The sequence below is a fragment of the Colias croceus genome, chromosome 4, assembly GCF_905220415.1.
Source record: "Colias croceus chromosome 4, ilColCroc2.1".
NCBI classification, from domain to species: Eukaryota; Metazoa; Arthropoda; class Insecta; order Lepidoptera; family Pieridae; genus Colias; species Colias croceus.
This window is the reverse complement of record NC_059540.1, coordinates 6,839,716-6,857,614: the sequence shown is the minus strand read 5'-3', so window position 1 is coordinate 6,857,614 and position 17,899 is coordinate 6,839,716. Positions and strand designations below refer to the sequence as shown.

At 34.8% G+C, this 17,899-nt stretch overlaps 1 protein-coding gene across 1 annotated transcript in view; it reads left to right on the top strand.

Moving 5' to 3' along the window:
* Positions 1 to 17,899, top strand: part of LOC123690972 — a 101,207-nt gene that overhangs the window by 30,725 nt on the left and 52,583 nt on the right. Inside the window, exons 26-45 of the mRNA XM_045635133.1 lie at positions 1,451 to 1,525; positions 1,860 to 1,937; positions 2,733 to 6,875; positions 7,047 to 7,262; positions 8,265 to 8,447; positions 8,523 to 8,723; positions 8,901 to 9,191; positions 9,292 to 10,443; positions 10,603 to 10,938; positions 11,851 to 13,110; positions 13,526 to 13,831; positions 14,271 to 14,585; positions 14,672 to 14,989; positions 15,076 to 15,387; positions 15,476 to 15,787; positions 15,875 to 16,186; positions 16,266 to 16,580; positions 16,664 to 16,975; positions 17,057 to 17,383; positions 17,455 to 17,763. Coding sequence (XP_045491089.1) covers positions 1,451 to 1,525; positions 1,860 to 1,937; positions 2,733 to 6,875; positions 7,047 to 7,262; positions 8,265 to 8,447; positions 8,523 to 8,723; positions 8,901 to 9,191; positions 9,292 to 10,443; positions 10,603 to 10,938; positions 11,851 to 13,110; positions 13,526 to 13,831; positions 14,271 to 14,585; positions 14,672 to 14,989; positions 15,076 to 15,387; positions 15,476 to 15,787; positions 15,875 to 16,186; positions 16,266 to 16,580; positions 16,664 to 16,975; positions 17,057 to 17,383; positions 17,455 to 17,763 — 11,073 coding nt within the window. The remainder of the gene's footprint in view (positions 1 to 1,450; positions 1,526 to 1,859; positions 1,938 to 2,732; positions 6,876 to 7,046; positions 7,263 to 8,264; positions 8,448 to 8,522; positions 8,724 to 8,900; positions 9,192 to 9,291; positions 10,444 to 10,602; positions 10,939 to 11,850; positions 13,111 to 13,525; positions 13,832 to 14,270; positions 14,586 to 14,671; positions 14,990 to 15,075; positions 15,388 to 15,475; positions 15,788 to 15,874; positions 16,187 to 16,265; positions 16,581 to 16,663; positions 16,976 to 17,056; positions 17,384 to 17,454; positions 17,764 to 17,899) is intronic.

The window sequence follows — 17,899 nt, the reverse complement described above, 5'->3', positions numbered from 1 at the left end:
GGAGCGAAATATGCCAAATTGAAGTGAATTTACGTGTAAGAAGTGGTCAGAAACGTGGAATGTAATTAAGGATAATGTTACTTTTCATCTGTAAGTACTTTTACATCAAAATATTGTGAAATATTGCAGCAAATTTGCAAAATACTGAAATATATTGTCAATGTAAAAGTGTTGCCACATAATGGTACTACATCCACTTTTGGGTAAATTTTAATGTACGTAGACTGTTTTAATATTTAATTATAACTTTTATCACCGTTCATATTTGTTATTATAGAGTAATAAAATTTAGCCAAAGAAACCATAAATAACGTGAAGTATAATTTGTATAAACTTTATGAATTAATGATAAATACCGTTTGCAAATTCATTTATTGTTTATCTCCAACACATGTTTTTCTTTAATATTTTTAACCGACTTCAAAAAAAAGGAGGAGGTTATCAATTCGGCCGGTATATTTTTTTTTTTTTTTTTTTTTTTTATGTATGTACACCGATTACTCCGAGGTTTCTGAACCGATTTACGTGATTCTTTTTTTGTTCGATGCAGGATGGTGTCGAATTGGTCCCATAAAAATTTTATTCGGCTAGGCCCAGTAGTTTTTATTTTATGAGCATTTTTGTCTGTACTCGATGACTTAATTGGAATGTAGCAAGTAACTTTGATTCACTTCCCGGTAACCGATTGAGCTGAAATTTTGTATAAGTGTGTAAATTGGATAGCGATGAAACATTATCATGACATAGAGCTGATTTGATGATGGAATCGGAAGGTGGCTATAGGAACTCAGTAATATATTGACTCAACTTTATCGAGTTTGGGCTCGTTTGATTCGTGTTGAAAATTACACTAAAAAGTATTAAATAAAATTAACTGCGTTAAAAACAACCGACTTCAAAAACGGAAAAGTAAAAAATAAAAAAGATTTGATATTATTAATTACTACATATTATTTAGATGTGCTATTTATTAAATAGGTTTGAAGTCGGTGCCAAACACTAAGCACTTAGTATTAAGCCCGTGCACCGACATCAAACCTATTTAATAAATAGCACATCTAAATAATATGTAGTAATTAATAATATCAAATCTTTTTTATTTTTTACTTTTCCGTTTTTGAAGTCGGTTGTTTTTAACGCAGTTAATTTTATATAATATACTAAGTTTAAGTTTGTATTTTATTAATTATAATGCAATTACTTACGTTCGTAACATGTACGTAAAAAGGCATTTTTAATTCGTTATTCTGGTATCACTGCATAAAAATTAGGGATGGGACGGTAAAAGAATAATATCGATATAAATATTATCCAGCCGTGGGAAATGACAGACTTTTTGACTATGAAAGAATTGCGCGTGTCGTCTCCAGTTGGTTTAATGCTCTAAGTTTTTAACACAATATTTTTTTTTGCAATCTACGTGACTCTTGATCAAATAATGTTTTTACAGTGTGCCAGTGTCAAACCTCATCTGACTGCGCGAGATATCCAAATACGAAATGTGATGGCTGCATCTGTATTCGTGGTAAGTAATTATTTTTAAAATAAAAAATCTTTTAGACGAAAGTTTTATGTTATAGAACAAAGCAGGCTGAATGTCCGGTGTTTTGTATACATTTCACTTAGTTCATAGACGTGAAGGTTAGTGCTGATTTACACAGGGTCAGTAACTGACTACAAATTCGAGGCAAATCAGTGCTGACCCGAAAAAAAACCCTGTGTAAACAGATTTGAAGTCAGTACAGAGGCTTGAAGTCTATGTAAACAGTTAACGGCGCCGAAATTCGGCGCCGCGACTGACTTGTCTACTGACCCTGTGTAAATCAACACTAACATCTAAATTTTGTAATATTTCACAGAAGATAAAGTATCCACAAATTGTGCTCATTGCCGACCAGGTGTACCATGTGATCCCTTCTCCGGCGCCTGTATGGAGAGTAAGTACTATAACTGTAAACGATCTCATTTAATGTATAATCTTACTAAGTATGCTAATTTTATAAAATAATATGTAAAAAATTTTACTTTCTTGATTTACTTACTCCTACTCATGCATTTTTTCATTTATGATAAATTACAGACTTCTACTATATAGCTAGCAAGTCTGTGTCTATCAATTAATATGTAAATAGCAAAACTAACTCCAAATGAACTGGTTATTGCTATAGTTTTCAAGGTACCATTTGTCCGATAAAACGCCACGAAGTACTGGCCATGATATCTCGGCAGACCCGGTTATACTATTTTTCTAAAAATCCTTATGAAGTCGGATTATGACAAAGAATTCTTGAAAATACTATAATAAACGTTACATTTTATTGTATGTATAAATTAGTTTGGGTGATTGGTGATTCGTATGATTATTTTATATTATAACATTGTAGTAAACTTCGGTGTAACTAACAGTACCTACTCTGTGTCCTATCATATTTTATATATTATATAAATTAAATTGTGCATTATATATATTTCTTCTCTTAGTTTTTGGAATGTAAATACAAAACTTTACTTTCCACAAAAACACTGCTATATAAAGTAGATGTGAATTATCTGCCTAGCATTCAAATACTATATTTTTAACACATTTCATAATCATTTCATTATATTTCTAATTTATTTATGTATGTAATGTTTCTGTTTGCTTATAGCCCTTGCTAGGACAAAATATAGTTGTTTATTATAGTAAGTGAATATTTTAATTAATTCGACATTTACTCTATTTCTATTAACAGATGCTCGGCCTTTACATGTCCCACTAACCGAAACAAACGCCGATACTACAACAATACAGTACACGATATCTGAATTGAATACTAACAATTATGACTCGACTATAATGACTACTAATACTATAACCGATAATGTTAATACACAAGCAACCGATACTTTAATAAATAAAGTGGATTCAACAATTATTCCTTTACAAATGAATTCGATTGTAACAGAATCAAATGTCGATATTGAAGAAATAACGTCTTCTTCTACACTGGTAACAGATAGCTTTACAATAAGTACATATTCTACAGATCAAACACGTGAAATTACTAGTGAAGGTATAGATACAAACACTCAAAAAGTTATAAATGTTGAAAATAAGAAAGAAGTCACCCCCATTGTATTTGAAAGCCAAGAACCAATAAAGATTGATAACACCACGTATTCTGAACAATCAACTTCGAGTACTAATAAACCATACTTAAAGCGCAATGAAACAAGCGGTACTCATAAGAGAATCAATGAAATTGTAAATACAAAGAATCAGGAGAATAGACGAAACTTACAAAATTCTTTTGAAGAGCATACAAATCTTAATAAAACTTCGTATCAGAATACAACTAGCCCATCTATTGCTTCAAGTTCGGTCAATTCAACTGCTACTACTATAAATTTCATGTCAACTATTACACCCCTGAATAATCTCAAAACAAATTTTAATGATTCTAATATAGGAACTACGGTGTCACACGAAAGAGGTGACCAAGCTATTGATATGCTAGAAACAACAACAGAAGAATATTCACCACAAGATTTATTAAGCACTACTGAATCTGTAGGTAGCTTCATAACTGGTCGTCAGAATTTGAATGAACCTAATTCCGAACAAAAGACTACTACAATCCATACTCATATGACTGTTAATGCCATAAATTCTTATCAGACGACTGGTAATGCTGATCAAGGAGACATTAGTTTTTCTCTCGATACGACCACGGAATCTGTAACTAGTGATATTACCTTACCTTCTACCAACTACATTGACTATGGTTATAAAACAACTGAAAAAACTTCAGAAACTTATACAGAAAGTAAAATAAGTACATTGAGTAACGAATTAACTTTTACCACTGAATTTGAAACTACCACCGGTAATCCAGAAGATCATACTACTTTATACCCAACAGCAACAAATAAATATGTAACAGGCAAAGATATTCAGAATACTATAAACGATGATTCCATAAGTGGTAAGACAACTATTAATCCAGAAATTAATAAAATAACCAATGAAATTAAAGACGTTACAACAGGAGATTTAACAAATTTGAATGAGTTTAGTACAGTGACAGAATCCTTTACAGAAAAAGTAAAATCTACAAAAACCTATTCTTCAAATTTAAGTAATAAGTTACATGGTATGTCTCCGTTTAACCAAGTAACCGACATGTATAATGAAAATAATGGTCTAATGACTTCTACAATGCAATCCAATGTAATCGACTTATCCACATCAACTTCCATTCAGGATAAAGAAAGTGAATTCAGTACATTTGCCATAAAAAGTAAGGATGTAACAAACCCATTAACAGAAAATACTAGTAAAATGAGTACAGAACCCAATACAATAATATATAGTACCAAAAAAAATGTCGCAGTGAATACTATATACTCCGAGGGACACTCTGATATGATTTCTACCACCGCTAATTACAACACAGGTGATACTTTTATCACTTCATCACAAGGTTTATCTACTGAACAAGAAGGGCTGTATAAAAATACAGTTACAACAACTGTAAATACAATAAGTGATAGCCAGACTACTGATGTTATTACTAGCAATAAAGATGAAATCAGAAATTTATCACAAGTTACAGAGATAATAGCTGAATTAAATGATACATTGGACTACACAACAGGCAACTTTGACCTTCATCTAAAATCTTCAACTTTGGATTATCAAAACACTGAGCTTCCAACAACCACCTTTGATAATATAATCGAAAGTGTCTCCAAATACACAACTAATTATGAGGGTGATATTACAGATTCTGAATCAATGTCTACGCAATCAACTACTGAGCTAGAAAATGAAAAGAAGACTACAGTATATTCTAGCATAAACATTGAAACAATAAATAGCGATAGTAAATATCACGCAGAGCCTACAGATGCATCTAGTCAAATTACCAGTATTCCAAAATATAGACCTGATGAAAATGAGTATGATCGAACGACAAAACGTAGTGAGATTAACCAGGAACCTGTCTCAATTCCGATATTTATGAATGCGGTAACACAGAGTGATTTGTATGAAAAGGTTAGTACAGATTATATTGATTCGAATACTTCAACAACATTCTCTGAAACTATTATGCATGATTCTCTAGATAATCTAGGGACTACTCCGGCTTATGTTTCTTTGGATACTACTGAGCCTGGTAAGAACTATGATACGGCAAATATCAATTTAACCGACTCAACACTGTCGATTGATATGATTTCAACAGTTGATAATTCAGGGAACTCTGGCTCCACATCTTTCACTATATCAACAATAAAAAATGAGACGGACTTTACGACGGAAGATTCAACTACAAACAAGTACAGTGCAAATACAGAAATTAACATACACCAATCTACAGAAATTCCTCCAGTAGATACGAGTAATATAAACAACAATAATAACGAATTAGGAACTACAAGTGATATAACTCAATATGGAAATGAGATAGATATTCAAACAACTTCAAATATATTAGAAAGTAGTGCCACAATATCTACTAACAATATTTTTAATACAGCTTCTACAAATGATGCTGATACTTATGATAAAGGCACCACGGAACAAGTTCAAACTGACATCACAACTGAGAAATATACAATAACTACACAAATTGACAAGGATTCAATACTTACTTCCTCTAGCAGCAATTTAGGTGATTTAAACACTGAGTCCACTTTGGGAACTGCTTTTGATCATACTTCTTATGATACTACGAACTTAGAAGCAACTGCTACAACTGAGAATGAAAATGAAAAATTGTCAACGGTAGACTTGATTGATATCGATACTAAAGGAAATATGTCAGAAGTAACACATGAGGGAGATTTGCATAAAACCACACCTACAGATATAAATAAGCCAAATAATTTAGATATCGAAGATACACATTCTACTGTTGCCATTAATGAAGATCAATTTATACATTCAGATTATAGAACAACTGAAAATGTTAAAATAGAAGATGAGGCAAGTTCTACAGAAGGACTAATTAGATCAACTACTAGGGAAGAAACGATAACGGAGATAACTTACGATTTTGAATCAACACATATTGAAGAATATAAAGAAACAACTCAATCTTCTCAGACTGAAAACCCTATGAAAAATTCAGAACAAGTAACAGATCCATCAACACCAGCTACTACTAGAAGCACGTTCTTTACAACGGAATATTCTACTCAAAATATATATTATACTCAATCTACGGATCACTCTATAAAAAATGATAAGGATACTACCGAAACTACTACAATGCCATTACAATCGATAAATGATAACAATTTAATATCCTCTACAATATTGAGTACGATAGAATCATACACTCAATTAGACAGTGCAAATGATCGCACTAGCCCTACGGAAACAACTACACTAACTCCACCTAATTTAAATTCCATTACTGTGAATGATGAAGATTTTACTTCGAGTACAATACCCGATTATTTTATAACTACAATTTCTACCAATTATGATTACTCAAGAACGGAACTTAATATTGATAAAACAACAGATTCCTCGACTAAACTGCAAAGTAAAGATAAATATCCTTCCACTGTACCTGCAACTTTTAATTCTTTCTCGGACAATTTGTCTTCTCGACAGAAAGATTCCGATATTTCTGCTTGGACTGACATGACTGTATCAACTGAATCAACTTCAACTGAAATTAATACTAACACTGACATTTTGACCCCAAAAACACACTGTACAACAGACGACGACTGTGACTTAAGCCAAAATTGTAGCCATGGAGTTTGTCAAAATCCGTGCGAGGTGCAGAATCCGTGTACAAAGAACTCGACCTGTAAGGTTTACAGCCATGTCGCAGTTTGTGAATGCGATGATCCGGCCGGGAACAACTGTGCAAGAGGTATGCTATTGCATATTTCTCCATAGAAATGAATCAATATGGCAATATACTTTTTTGCGTTTTATCGGACAAAATGTGTACATAAAGTTATTGTAAATTGTAAATAAAACATTAATATTCTTCATTTCTTTCTTAACAAACTAATATTTAATATACCATGTAACATACTAGAATCACCTGGGACTCCAAAGGCACCAGAACCTTGTCATTCTGACCGGGACTGTATAGAAACTGAAGCTTGTTTTATGGGACTGTGTCAAAACCCATGTGAATTTGACAATGTTTGTGGCATTGGAGCTAATTGTCAACCCGTAAAACAAAGGCCCATGTGTTCATGTCCAGCCGGACATGAGGGAGATCCTGCTGTTAAATGTTCACCTAAAATATGTAAGCTGTCATTCTTATCACAGTTTTAATTATTTCGGGCAAAAGAATACATAGGGACAAAATACTCGCATTATTTATCTACACAAAAATATGTACATAAAATTATGCTAGTAGTGTTTTTTTATTTTACGCGAGTATTATATATTTAGATTTTAAAGACTTTTTAGCAGATTCTAAACGTGATATATTCCTTACTATTTAACACGACGTTTTAAATACTTTACTGCGAACGTGGTAACGGAGAGACAAAGACATTACGAATATAATGAATAAATCGCATTGAATAGCTATTAAAAAGTCTTTAATTTAGAAATAATGCGTTCAAATACATCATTATAAACATGAAAAGGTCAGTCCTTTTGTTTTTAATTTGTTATTTGAAATCACGCGTTTGATTACGACAGGAAATATGGGTTCGATTCCCAATGCAGATAATATATTTTGGTGATGAACCTTTATTTGCATAAAATATATCAATTTTAAACACAATGTAGTTTCATAAATAAAATGGCTGGTTAACATTATGTGCTTTTGTGAAATATTGTCATTTATATAAAATTATGTCTTAAAAGGCCAACGAGATAAGATAAATGTGTAAATAACGTTAACAACTGACCTTTATCAAGTAGCGCCTTTAGTAAGTAAGTCTTTCTTCTCAAAACAAAAAAATGATCTCTTGACAGTTTGTTAACTTTTTTATCTTCTTTCGTTGGCCTAGAAAGTAAGTAAGATGTGCTATCAATTTTCTGAGTTTAGTACAGTGATAGGAGCTAGTCCAAAAAAATTCTGTCCGCAGCAATATTCTGCAAGTCCAGATTGTTTCAAATAATATACTTGAACGTAATATTATATGAGTATTCATCAGAAAATATATTTAAAAAAAAAAGAACAATTCGTTAAAGTTTCATGTGAACATTATTTATTTATTATATAGAGTTAAAAATGTAAATAAACAGAATGCATGCGGAAATTGTAAATATATTTATTTTATATTTTACTCAGCTGGTTGCACTCGAAATGAAGAATGTCACTTGACGGAAGCTTGTATAAATAATGCATGTCAACACCCGTGTGCCATACATAACCCGTGTGCACCTAATGCAGTTTGTATAAACACCAATCATGGATCAGATTGCAGCTGTGTTGAAGGATACCAGGGAAATGGATACGTCGGGTGTGTGCCAGGTAAGCATCATGAACATATTGGGTATATTCACCAATAAAGATACAGTACAATAAATTTCAACGTTTTATTTTTAGTCGTTGAATCCCATTCAGTATGTCAGTATAATGAAGATTGTCCGCCCGAACTGCTATGTGACAGATTGAATCGAGTATGTATTAACCCGTGCGCTGTTGATACTTGTGGTGAAAATGCCGAATGTTACCCTGTGAACCACGGTATTCAGTGTAAATGTCTAGCTGGATTTACGGGAAATCCTTTCCTCGACTGCTACCAAGGTACGTTATTTCACTTTCATATTGAGAATATTTAGATTGAGTTAAATTTTTGAGTAGCTGCCCAAAGTGACGCTACGATGCATTGTAAACCGCGGGTTCTAATCCCATTTCACGAGCAATGGTTTTTCTATTATTTCGTCGTTCTAAAATTAACTAATATTCGTGTTATTATTTTAGTACAAGGGTGCCGATCAGATAACGAATGCGCAAATACAGAAGCATGTATAAATGGTAAATGTGACTCTCCCTGCAGATGTGGTATAAACGCAATTTGTGACGTTATCAATCATCGTGCTTCTTGTAAATGCTTGACTGGTTTTACTGGCAATCCTATGATTGGTTGTGAGCCCCCAGCAAATCCCTGTTCACCTAACCCGTGTGGTGTAAATGCATTCTGCGAAAACGATAATGGAAATCCAATATGTTTCTGCCCTAAAGGTCTTACTGGAAATCCATTCAAAAATTGCAGTAAGTGTAGTAATGCTCGGTTCATATAAATGACTCTCGGTTAATTCTATTAATTCTAAAATATGTTTGGTTAATAATTTTACAAAAACATTTTTTTCAGTTCCTGAGGGCAATGAATGTGAACCCAATCCATGTGGACCGAATACAGGATGTAGAGTAATAGATGACAAACCAGCTTGTTTCTGTTTACCAAATTATGAAGGCAACCCACCTAGGCAACCTTGCCAGTTACCGAATAACCCATGTAATCCTTCTCCATGTGGGCCTAATACGCAATGCACAGTTTTGTCTAATGGTTTTTCGAAGTGTACCTGTTTACCAGGTTACGTAGAAAGTCCGAATACTGTCAGAGGATGCATCGAAGCACGAAATCCGTGTGAACCTAACACGTGCGGCATTGGAGCTCGTTGTGATCCTAATAGAACTCCTGCTTGTTATTGTCCTGAAAATACTATTGGCAATCCTTATAAATCTTGCAACCATCAATTTTACTTACCACCGGAAGTATTATGTAAGCCAGGCAAATGTGGAACTAATGCAGATTGTTACGTCAGCAGTAACACTGAAATGTGCTTCTGTCGTGCTGGATTTATAGGTGATCCTTATATAGGCTGTCAGCCTCAAAAGAGTCCATGTAGTCCAAATCCTTGTGGTCCTCAAGCCATATGTAACGTTAACTATGAAGGTCAGGTATCATGCATTTGTCCAGAGGGTAGTACTGGAGACCCATATAGTTTAAACGGGTGCTTGTCACGTGAATGTGAAATAGATGATGAATGTCCAATAAATAGAGCCTGTATCGGATATACTTGCCGTGATCCTTGTCCTGGCGTATGTGGCCTGAATGCAAAATGTCATGTTGAATCTCATCACCCTGTATGCGTATGTGAAGATGGCTATGAAGGCAATCCACTTCTTTGCTGCTTACTACCAGAAAGTCAGAAATCAAATAGCCCGTGCTCTAAAACGAAATGCGGAACAAATGCCATGTGTCAAGATGTTGGGAACAAAGCAGTTTGCTCATGCCCACCAGACTTCCAAGGTGACCCATTGACAGAATGTAAACCAGAATGCATAATGAATTCCGATTGTTTGTCCAGCGAATCTTGTATTAATAGTAAATGTGTGGATCCATGTGCAACGAAAAACGTTTGTGGAATTAACGCCGTTTGTTTGTGTTCTGACCACACAGTATCATGCCTATGCCCAGATGGCTATATAGGAGATCCATTGATCCAGTGCATATATCGACGTAAGTTATTTATAAAGTCATATTATGATTCTTGTATTTCTTGATTACACTGTTACACAACTCTCATGATTATTTTTATATTACGTTTTATGGCTTTAAAATTCTTTTTAATAAAATAATGTGTCTCTCAACTTAATTAAATTATCTATTTCTTTTTAGCTATAGTAATAACGCCGGATAATTCCACAAAACAACCCTGTTTACCAAATCCGTGTGATACCAGTTCTTACTGCGATACCTTCGGAGACAAATTTGCAGTTTGTAATTTATGTGTTGGACCTAATTCCATCAATAATCCTGCATGCAGGCCGGAATGTTTGTTGAGTTCGGATTGCGCATTTGATAGAGCATGTATAAGAAATAAATGTGTAGATCCATGCGCCAGCTCTTGTGGTCTAAATGCAGAATGTACAGTTTACCAACATAATCCTGTGTGCAGATGCAGGAATGGTTTTGATGGAAATCCTTATGAAAATTGTAAAACAACCTCTAATCGTAAGTATAGGTAAACCAGAATCTGATGGCAATTAGGGAAATCAAAATTTTGAGTGTGCAACCCTAGGGAAAATGGACTGAACGATCTTGATACTGCTTATTTTTTATTTTGTCCTCAATATATATAGTCACATTACATAAGTGGACAATACTGTACTTAATAATGAGATATCCATTTAATATTATGTAGGTACATACTTACATGTATAATATACAATAATTATACATATTACTTTTATACAGGTATTATATATTATTATTTACACATACCTATATTTGTATATTCATTACCAGTATGCCATGTGAAAATATCGATATAATGATAATGTAGATCAAAACTGCTTATAATTTTTTATAAAATAAAATAAAACTATGTTTATTTTCGTAAGTATTAACAGATACACACATTATAAAATTGACTTGGATAGCTTGGACTTGAAGAATAGCCGTATTGGAAACTCCTGTAATAAGTTTTCATAAAATTATATTCTAATCAACGAACAATATTATAGTAACCTACATACAATATTTTTTAATTTAAAGTATCAAAACGGGTAAGTCCAATTTACCAATAAAATCTTCAAAATTGAAAATTGTGATGTGTTTGACCCTTCTTCATCGAATGTTTTTCTATACACATTATAAACAACACATCTTGCTTGTGATCGCAGCGGCTTTTTCGACATTTTCGAAGATTTTTTAGACAAAATCCTAAAAATTATTCATCAACTACAAAAAAGACAAATAATTTGACAACCAATTTGATAGTTGTCAAATAAGTTGCCACATGAAAATCTTTTATTTCTCAAATATAAATATGCCATCAGATTCTGGTAGACCTATATAACTTAGATTTCTCATTCCCCTTTTGAAGTAAGTTCTCAATAATTAACTAAACTTAATTATTTTCAGCTATTTTACCGGAAATATGTGATAATATGCAGTGTGGTTCAAATGCTAGATGTGATGATAGAAATGGTGGTTTAACATGTCAATGTCTTCCAAATTTCGTTGGAAATCCATATATTTCATGCCGACCAGAATGTGTTGTAAACAGTGATTGTAGTTCAGACTTAGCATGTTTAAATAATAAATGTGAAAATCCATGCAGAGATGTTTGTGGTATAGGAGCGCAATGTGAGACAATTAATCATCATGCTGTATGTTATTGCCCACCCAATTTAACAGGCGATCCATACGTTCGGTGTCAAAATCAGCCGAATATACCAACAACATTGTCTATTTGCGACCCGTCTCCTTGCGGAGCGTACAGTCGTTGCCTCGTATCAGATACAGGATTTGCAGTTTGTTCTTGTTTACCAGGTTTTAGAGGTATACCACCCATGTGCCAACCTGAATGTGTTAGTAACTCTGACTGTACGCAGAAAGAAACTTGTGTAAATCAGAAATGTGTAAATCCATGTCAAGGCAGCTGTGGCGTTGGTGCTCAATGTATTGTAGTTAATCATAATCCTATATGTAGCTGTGGATCTGGAGAAACCGGCGATCCATTCATAGCATGCACAGCTTTCGTTGAAAGTACACCAATTGACTCAAATCCATGTGTACCATCCCCTTGTGGACCTAATTCAGTATGTGAAATTAAATCAAATCATCCGGTGTGTTCTTGTCAACTCAACTACTCAGGAGCACCTCCGTACTGTCGGCCGGAATGTGTTATAAGTCAAGAGTGTCCACCTAATCAGGCGTGTATTAATGAAAAGTGTTCCGATCCATGTACAGAAGCTTGCGGAAACAATGCAAAATGCAACGTTATCAATCATACACCCCTATGCAGCTGCCTGGAAGGTCATAAAGGAGACGCTTTCATAGGTTGTGTGGCAATTTCAAAGGACGATTCTGTAAGTCCTTGTAATCCTTCGCCTTGTGGAGAAAATACGATATGCACCGTAATAAATAATGCAGCTCGTTGTTCATGCATCCCACCTAACATTGGCAATCCATATGCAGGAGGATGTAGACCTGAGTGTATCTTAAACTCAGATTGTCCCAATCATTTAGCTTGTTTATCAAATCATTGTCGGGACCCATGCAAAGACCTATGCGGAGTTAATGCAGAATGCATTGTAACTAATCACGTGCCGGTGTGTACCTGCTTTAAAGGCTATGAGGGTGATCCGTTTTCTTCTTGTAGACCGGAGTATAGAAATCGTAAGTAAAAAGAAATGTTCTTTTTTTTAGTATTTCTTTTAAATAATTTCTGCAACTCTTCAAAAGTTCATTTTAATTGCATACTTACAACATTTCTCAATGAGCATCACTTTACTTTTCTTATCTCTTTAGACAAAATTCTTTGTTCTATTATACGAGTATTAATAAAGATTTACATACACAGTCCATTGAAAAGTTACATTTGGGGTTGCATTTTTTAGAGGACGCAATTTTATTTTTTTGATGTGTAGAAAAATACGCAAAATTGCGTCCTCTAAAAAACGCAAGGTTAGGCCTAAAAAATGTAACATTTCAATGGACTAACAGGCAACGCTACAATTGGAGTTTATTCAATTGTTTGTCATAAACTTCAATCGTATTGAATATCCATACTGACCTTTATTTTTTTCAATAGCCACACCTTTCAACCCCTGCGAGCCTTCTCCATGTGGACCAAACAGCGAATGTCACATCGTTAATAACAGAGCAGCATGTTCATGTCGAGTTGGATATCAAGGAGCTCCTCCCGCTTGCCGACCGGAATGTGCAGTTAATTCTGACTGTCCACCTACTAAAGCTTGCATAAATCTCAAATGTAAAGATCCTTGCATACACAGCTGTGGTCTTGACGCACGTTGTCACGTTGTCGGACATAATCCGATTTGTTCGTGTCCAGAAAGTTTCCCAGAGGGTGATCCGTTCATCAAATGCTATAGGAAGAGTAAGTTATTTATTTTATATGCAGTATTAATTTAGAATGCATTATTTAGTGTAAGTTACCCGGGTAGTCGTAATTTTTGTGTTTTCACAATTTTAACAGTTACTATACAGAACCAGTGTGTCCTCACAAATCTAAACAAAAAAAAATCATTAAAATTCGTCCAGTCATCTTGAGTAGCGTAACTAACACGACATTATTTTTTTATATAAAAGTTATTTTTTAACACAAAAGATCAGCATTCAGCAAGTGAAATTCTTCTTTATTATCGCTCTTAGAACATATTAGAAAATCAAACAAAACAAACTTTTCGTGTCCTATTTTTGTATTATATTTATTTTGAAATATGTTTTATGATATTCTCTTTACTTTAGTTTCCATTGAAATATACCAATCAATTAATTTTTATCAGAAAATTCAGTGTATTATTGTTGTTCCACAGCTATTTCTCAACCAGCACCCGATCCTTGTTTACCATCTCCGTGCGGACCCCATTCAACGTGTCGGAATGAAATTGGACGTGCCGTGTGCGCGTGTGAGCCGGGAACGCTCGGAGCTCCTCCGGCCTGCCGCCCACAATGCCTCATCAATCAAGACTGTCCGCTCGCACTCGCATGCCTCAACGGAATCTGCATCAATCCTTGTGTGGGCTCCTGCGGTTTCAACGCCAAGTGTACGGTTCAGAATCATCGGCCGATATGTTCCTGTGACGAAGGTTACTCTGGAGATCCTTTTGCCGGTTGTAATCCATTTGAAAGTAAGTGTTTGTTATTATTTCTCGATACCCGCTATGACTGCATGAAATCTTTTCATATGTGTTGTTCTTCCACCTTCCAATTTCAGTTTCTAAAGAAGTTCCACGACAACCTTGCAATCCTTCGCCTTGTGGACCTAATGCAATTTGTCGGGAAAAAGGTGGTGCTGGCGCTTGCACTTGTATAGATGAATTTTATGGGGATCCATATTTAGGCTGTAGACCCGAATGCGTTATGAATACAGATTGTGCCATGGACACATCTTGCTTTAATAATAAATGCGTAGATCCTTGTCCAGGAACATGTGGGCGCAACGCTGAATGTAGTGTCACGAATCATGCACCTTCATGTTACTGCTTAAATGGATTTACTGGAAACCCTCTTCATGCATGTACTCCTATAATACGTAAGATACTATTTCTTTATCCTTCTTTATACTATTTTGATGTAAATTTATATTATGATTTCTTTATTTCCTCTTATGTACTTCAGCTATTCAAGATCCAGTTGATCCTTGCCACCCTTCACCCTGTGGCCCTTATAGTAAATGTCGAACATTTAACGGTCACGCTGTTTGTACGTGTCTCGATATGTGTGTGGGTTCACCACCTAACTGTCGACCGGAATGTATCGTTAGTTCTGATTGTCGACCAAACAGAGCATGCGTAAACCAAAAATGCCAAGATCCTTGTCCGGGTACTTGCGGTATGAACGCAAATTGTCAAGTTGTAAATCACAATCCTGTATGCAGTTGCTTCAGTGATTATACGGGTGATCCATTTGTGCGATGTTATTTGGAAGACAGTAAGTTATTAACATTCAATTAGTACTAATTATTAACATCAATCATTAATGATCGTAATTGACAAAAATAAAACATTTTTTTAAACAGAACAAATGACTCCAGTTGATAACTGTCTGCCCAATCCATGTGGTCCACATTCACAATGTAAGGATATTAACGGATTACCGGTTTGTTCATGTTTGAACAATTACATCGGTCGTCCACCCAATTGCAGACCTGAATGTACTATGAATTCTGAATGTCCCGGAAATTTAGCATGTATTTCTGAAAAATGCGGTGACCCATGTCCAGGTTCTTGTGGTATTCATGCTGCATGTGATGTTGTTAAACATGTACCTATATGCACTTGCGATTCAGGGTACACTGGTGATCCATTTTCCGGATGTTATTTGATGCCAAGTAAGTTTTGTACGGAAAATATACAATAGCTTGTGAAGTGCATATTATTACGAAAATATTTAAAATTATGATAACTTGTTATTTCAGTAATTGAACCTCAATATGAGAATCCATGCGCTAGGTCACCCTGTGGCTCTAATGCTGTATGCAAAGAAAGGAATGGAGCAGGATCATGTTCTTGCTTACCAGACTATTATGGTGATCCATATATAGAATGCAGACCTGAGTGCGTCCTAAATTCCGATTGTCCCAAGGATAAAGCATGTATTAACAATAAGTGTAAAGATCCCTGCCCTGGAGTTTGTGGTATGAATGCAGAATGTCGTGTAAATAATCATGCTCCGTCATGTGCTTGTTTTGACGGTTACGAAGGAAACCCCTTTACTTCATGTTACCTAAGTATGTTGAAAAAAATAATTGAAAAATATTTAATATCCATAATATGACAAATATTTAACATGAAATTTTTAAATTGTAGGCCAAATAGACAAACCAATAGATCCTTGTACACCATCACCATGTGGTCCCAATAGTGTATGTCGAGTAAGTCACGGTCATGCTATATGTGCATGCCAAGAAGAATATTTCGGTTCACCACCTTCATGTCGTCCCGAATGTATGGTTAGCAGCGACTGCATGCCAAACAGAGCGTGTAGCAATACTAAATGTGTGGATCCATGTATTGGAGCTTGTGGACAAAATGCAAAATGTACCGTTGTAAATCATAATGCTTTGTGCAGTTGCCCACATAACTACGTAGGCGATCCTTTTATACAATGTATCTTTCAACAACGTAAGTCGATATACATTTTAACATTGCAAGTGTTATATAATTAAACAGGTTAAGTGAAAAATAAAATCTTATTTAAATTTTAGGCGAAATAAAACCATCTAGTAATCCATGCATTCCTTCTCCATGTGGGCCAAATTCTCAATGTCGTATAGTTGGTGAAACACCGGCATGTTCATGTAAACCTGGATATGTTGGTAGAGCGCCAAATTGCCGCCCAGAATGTATTTACGATGAAGAATGTCCAAGTAATCTTGCTTGCATACGCGAAAAATGTACCAGCCCTTGTGAGGGATCATGTGGTGCACACGCAGATTGTATTGTTATCTCTCATAAAGCAGTTTGTCATTGCCAAGAAAGTTATACAGGAGATCCATTTAGTGGTTGTTACTTTATTGGTAAGTGTAGATTATAAAATATATTCTAAACCTAAGAAAAGAGTTATTATTAATAGTAAAACTTTGGTTTTCTTTGTACAGTAACAGTTGCCAGCGAATATGACACAACTCCGTGTAATCCATCCCCATGTGGACCAAACTCAATATGCACAGAAAAAAATTCAGCTGGAGCTTGCACATGCTTGCCTGATTATTTTGGTGATCCTTACATGGGCTGCCGTCCTGAATGTGTTACAAATAATGATTGCCCCACAGACAAAGCATGTTCAAATAATAAATGTGTTAATCCTTGTGAAGGCGCATGTGGAGTCAACACATTATGTAACGTAGCACATCATACTCCTGTTTGCTTGTGTATTGATGGATACGAAGGAAACCCCACAATATCTTGTTATCCACAGAAAAACAGTTAGTATTCCACGTTATACGTTATTATAATAATTTGCTGAAAATCAAATTACACATATCGTGTATTTTAGTTCCAGCAGACATAAATCCGTGTCTTCCGTCACCATGCGGTCCATATAGCAACTGTAAAGTATTCGATGGACATGGGGTTTGTTCGTGCCAAGAAGACTATATAGGATCCCCACCGACATGTAGACCGGAGTGTGTCATCAGTACAGACTGTCCACAGCATCAAGCGTGTATTAAACAAAAGTGTAGAGATCCATGTGTGGGAACATGTGGTGTCAATGCAAGATGCCAAGTTATAAACCATAATCCTATTTGTACATGCAAAGCAGGTTTTACTGGTGATCCTTTTGTAACTTGTCAACTGGAACAAAGTAAGAAACAATTAAAAAGTTCGATTAAAATGAATATTAAAACTAAACAAATCAATAAAAATTGGTGTTATTTAAATTACAATCCCCCATTTATTTGCATGATCTCTATTTTCTGTGAACTTTTTATTACACTTTT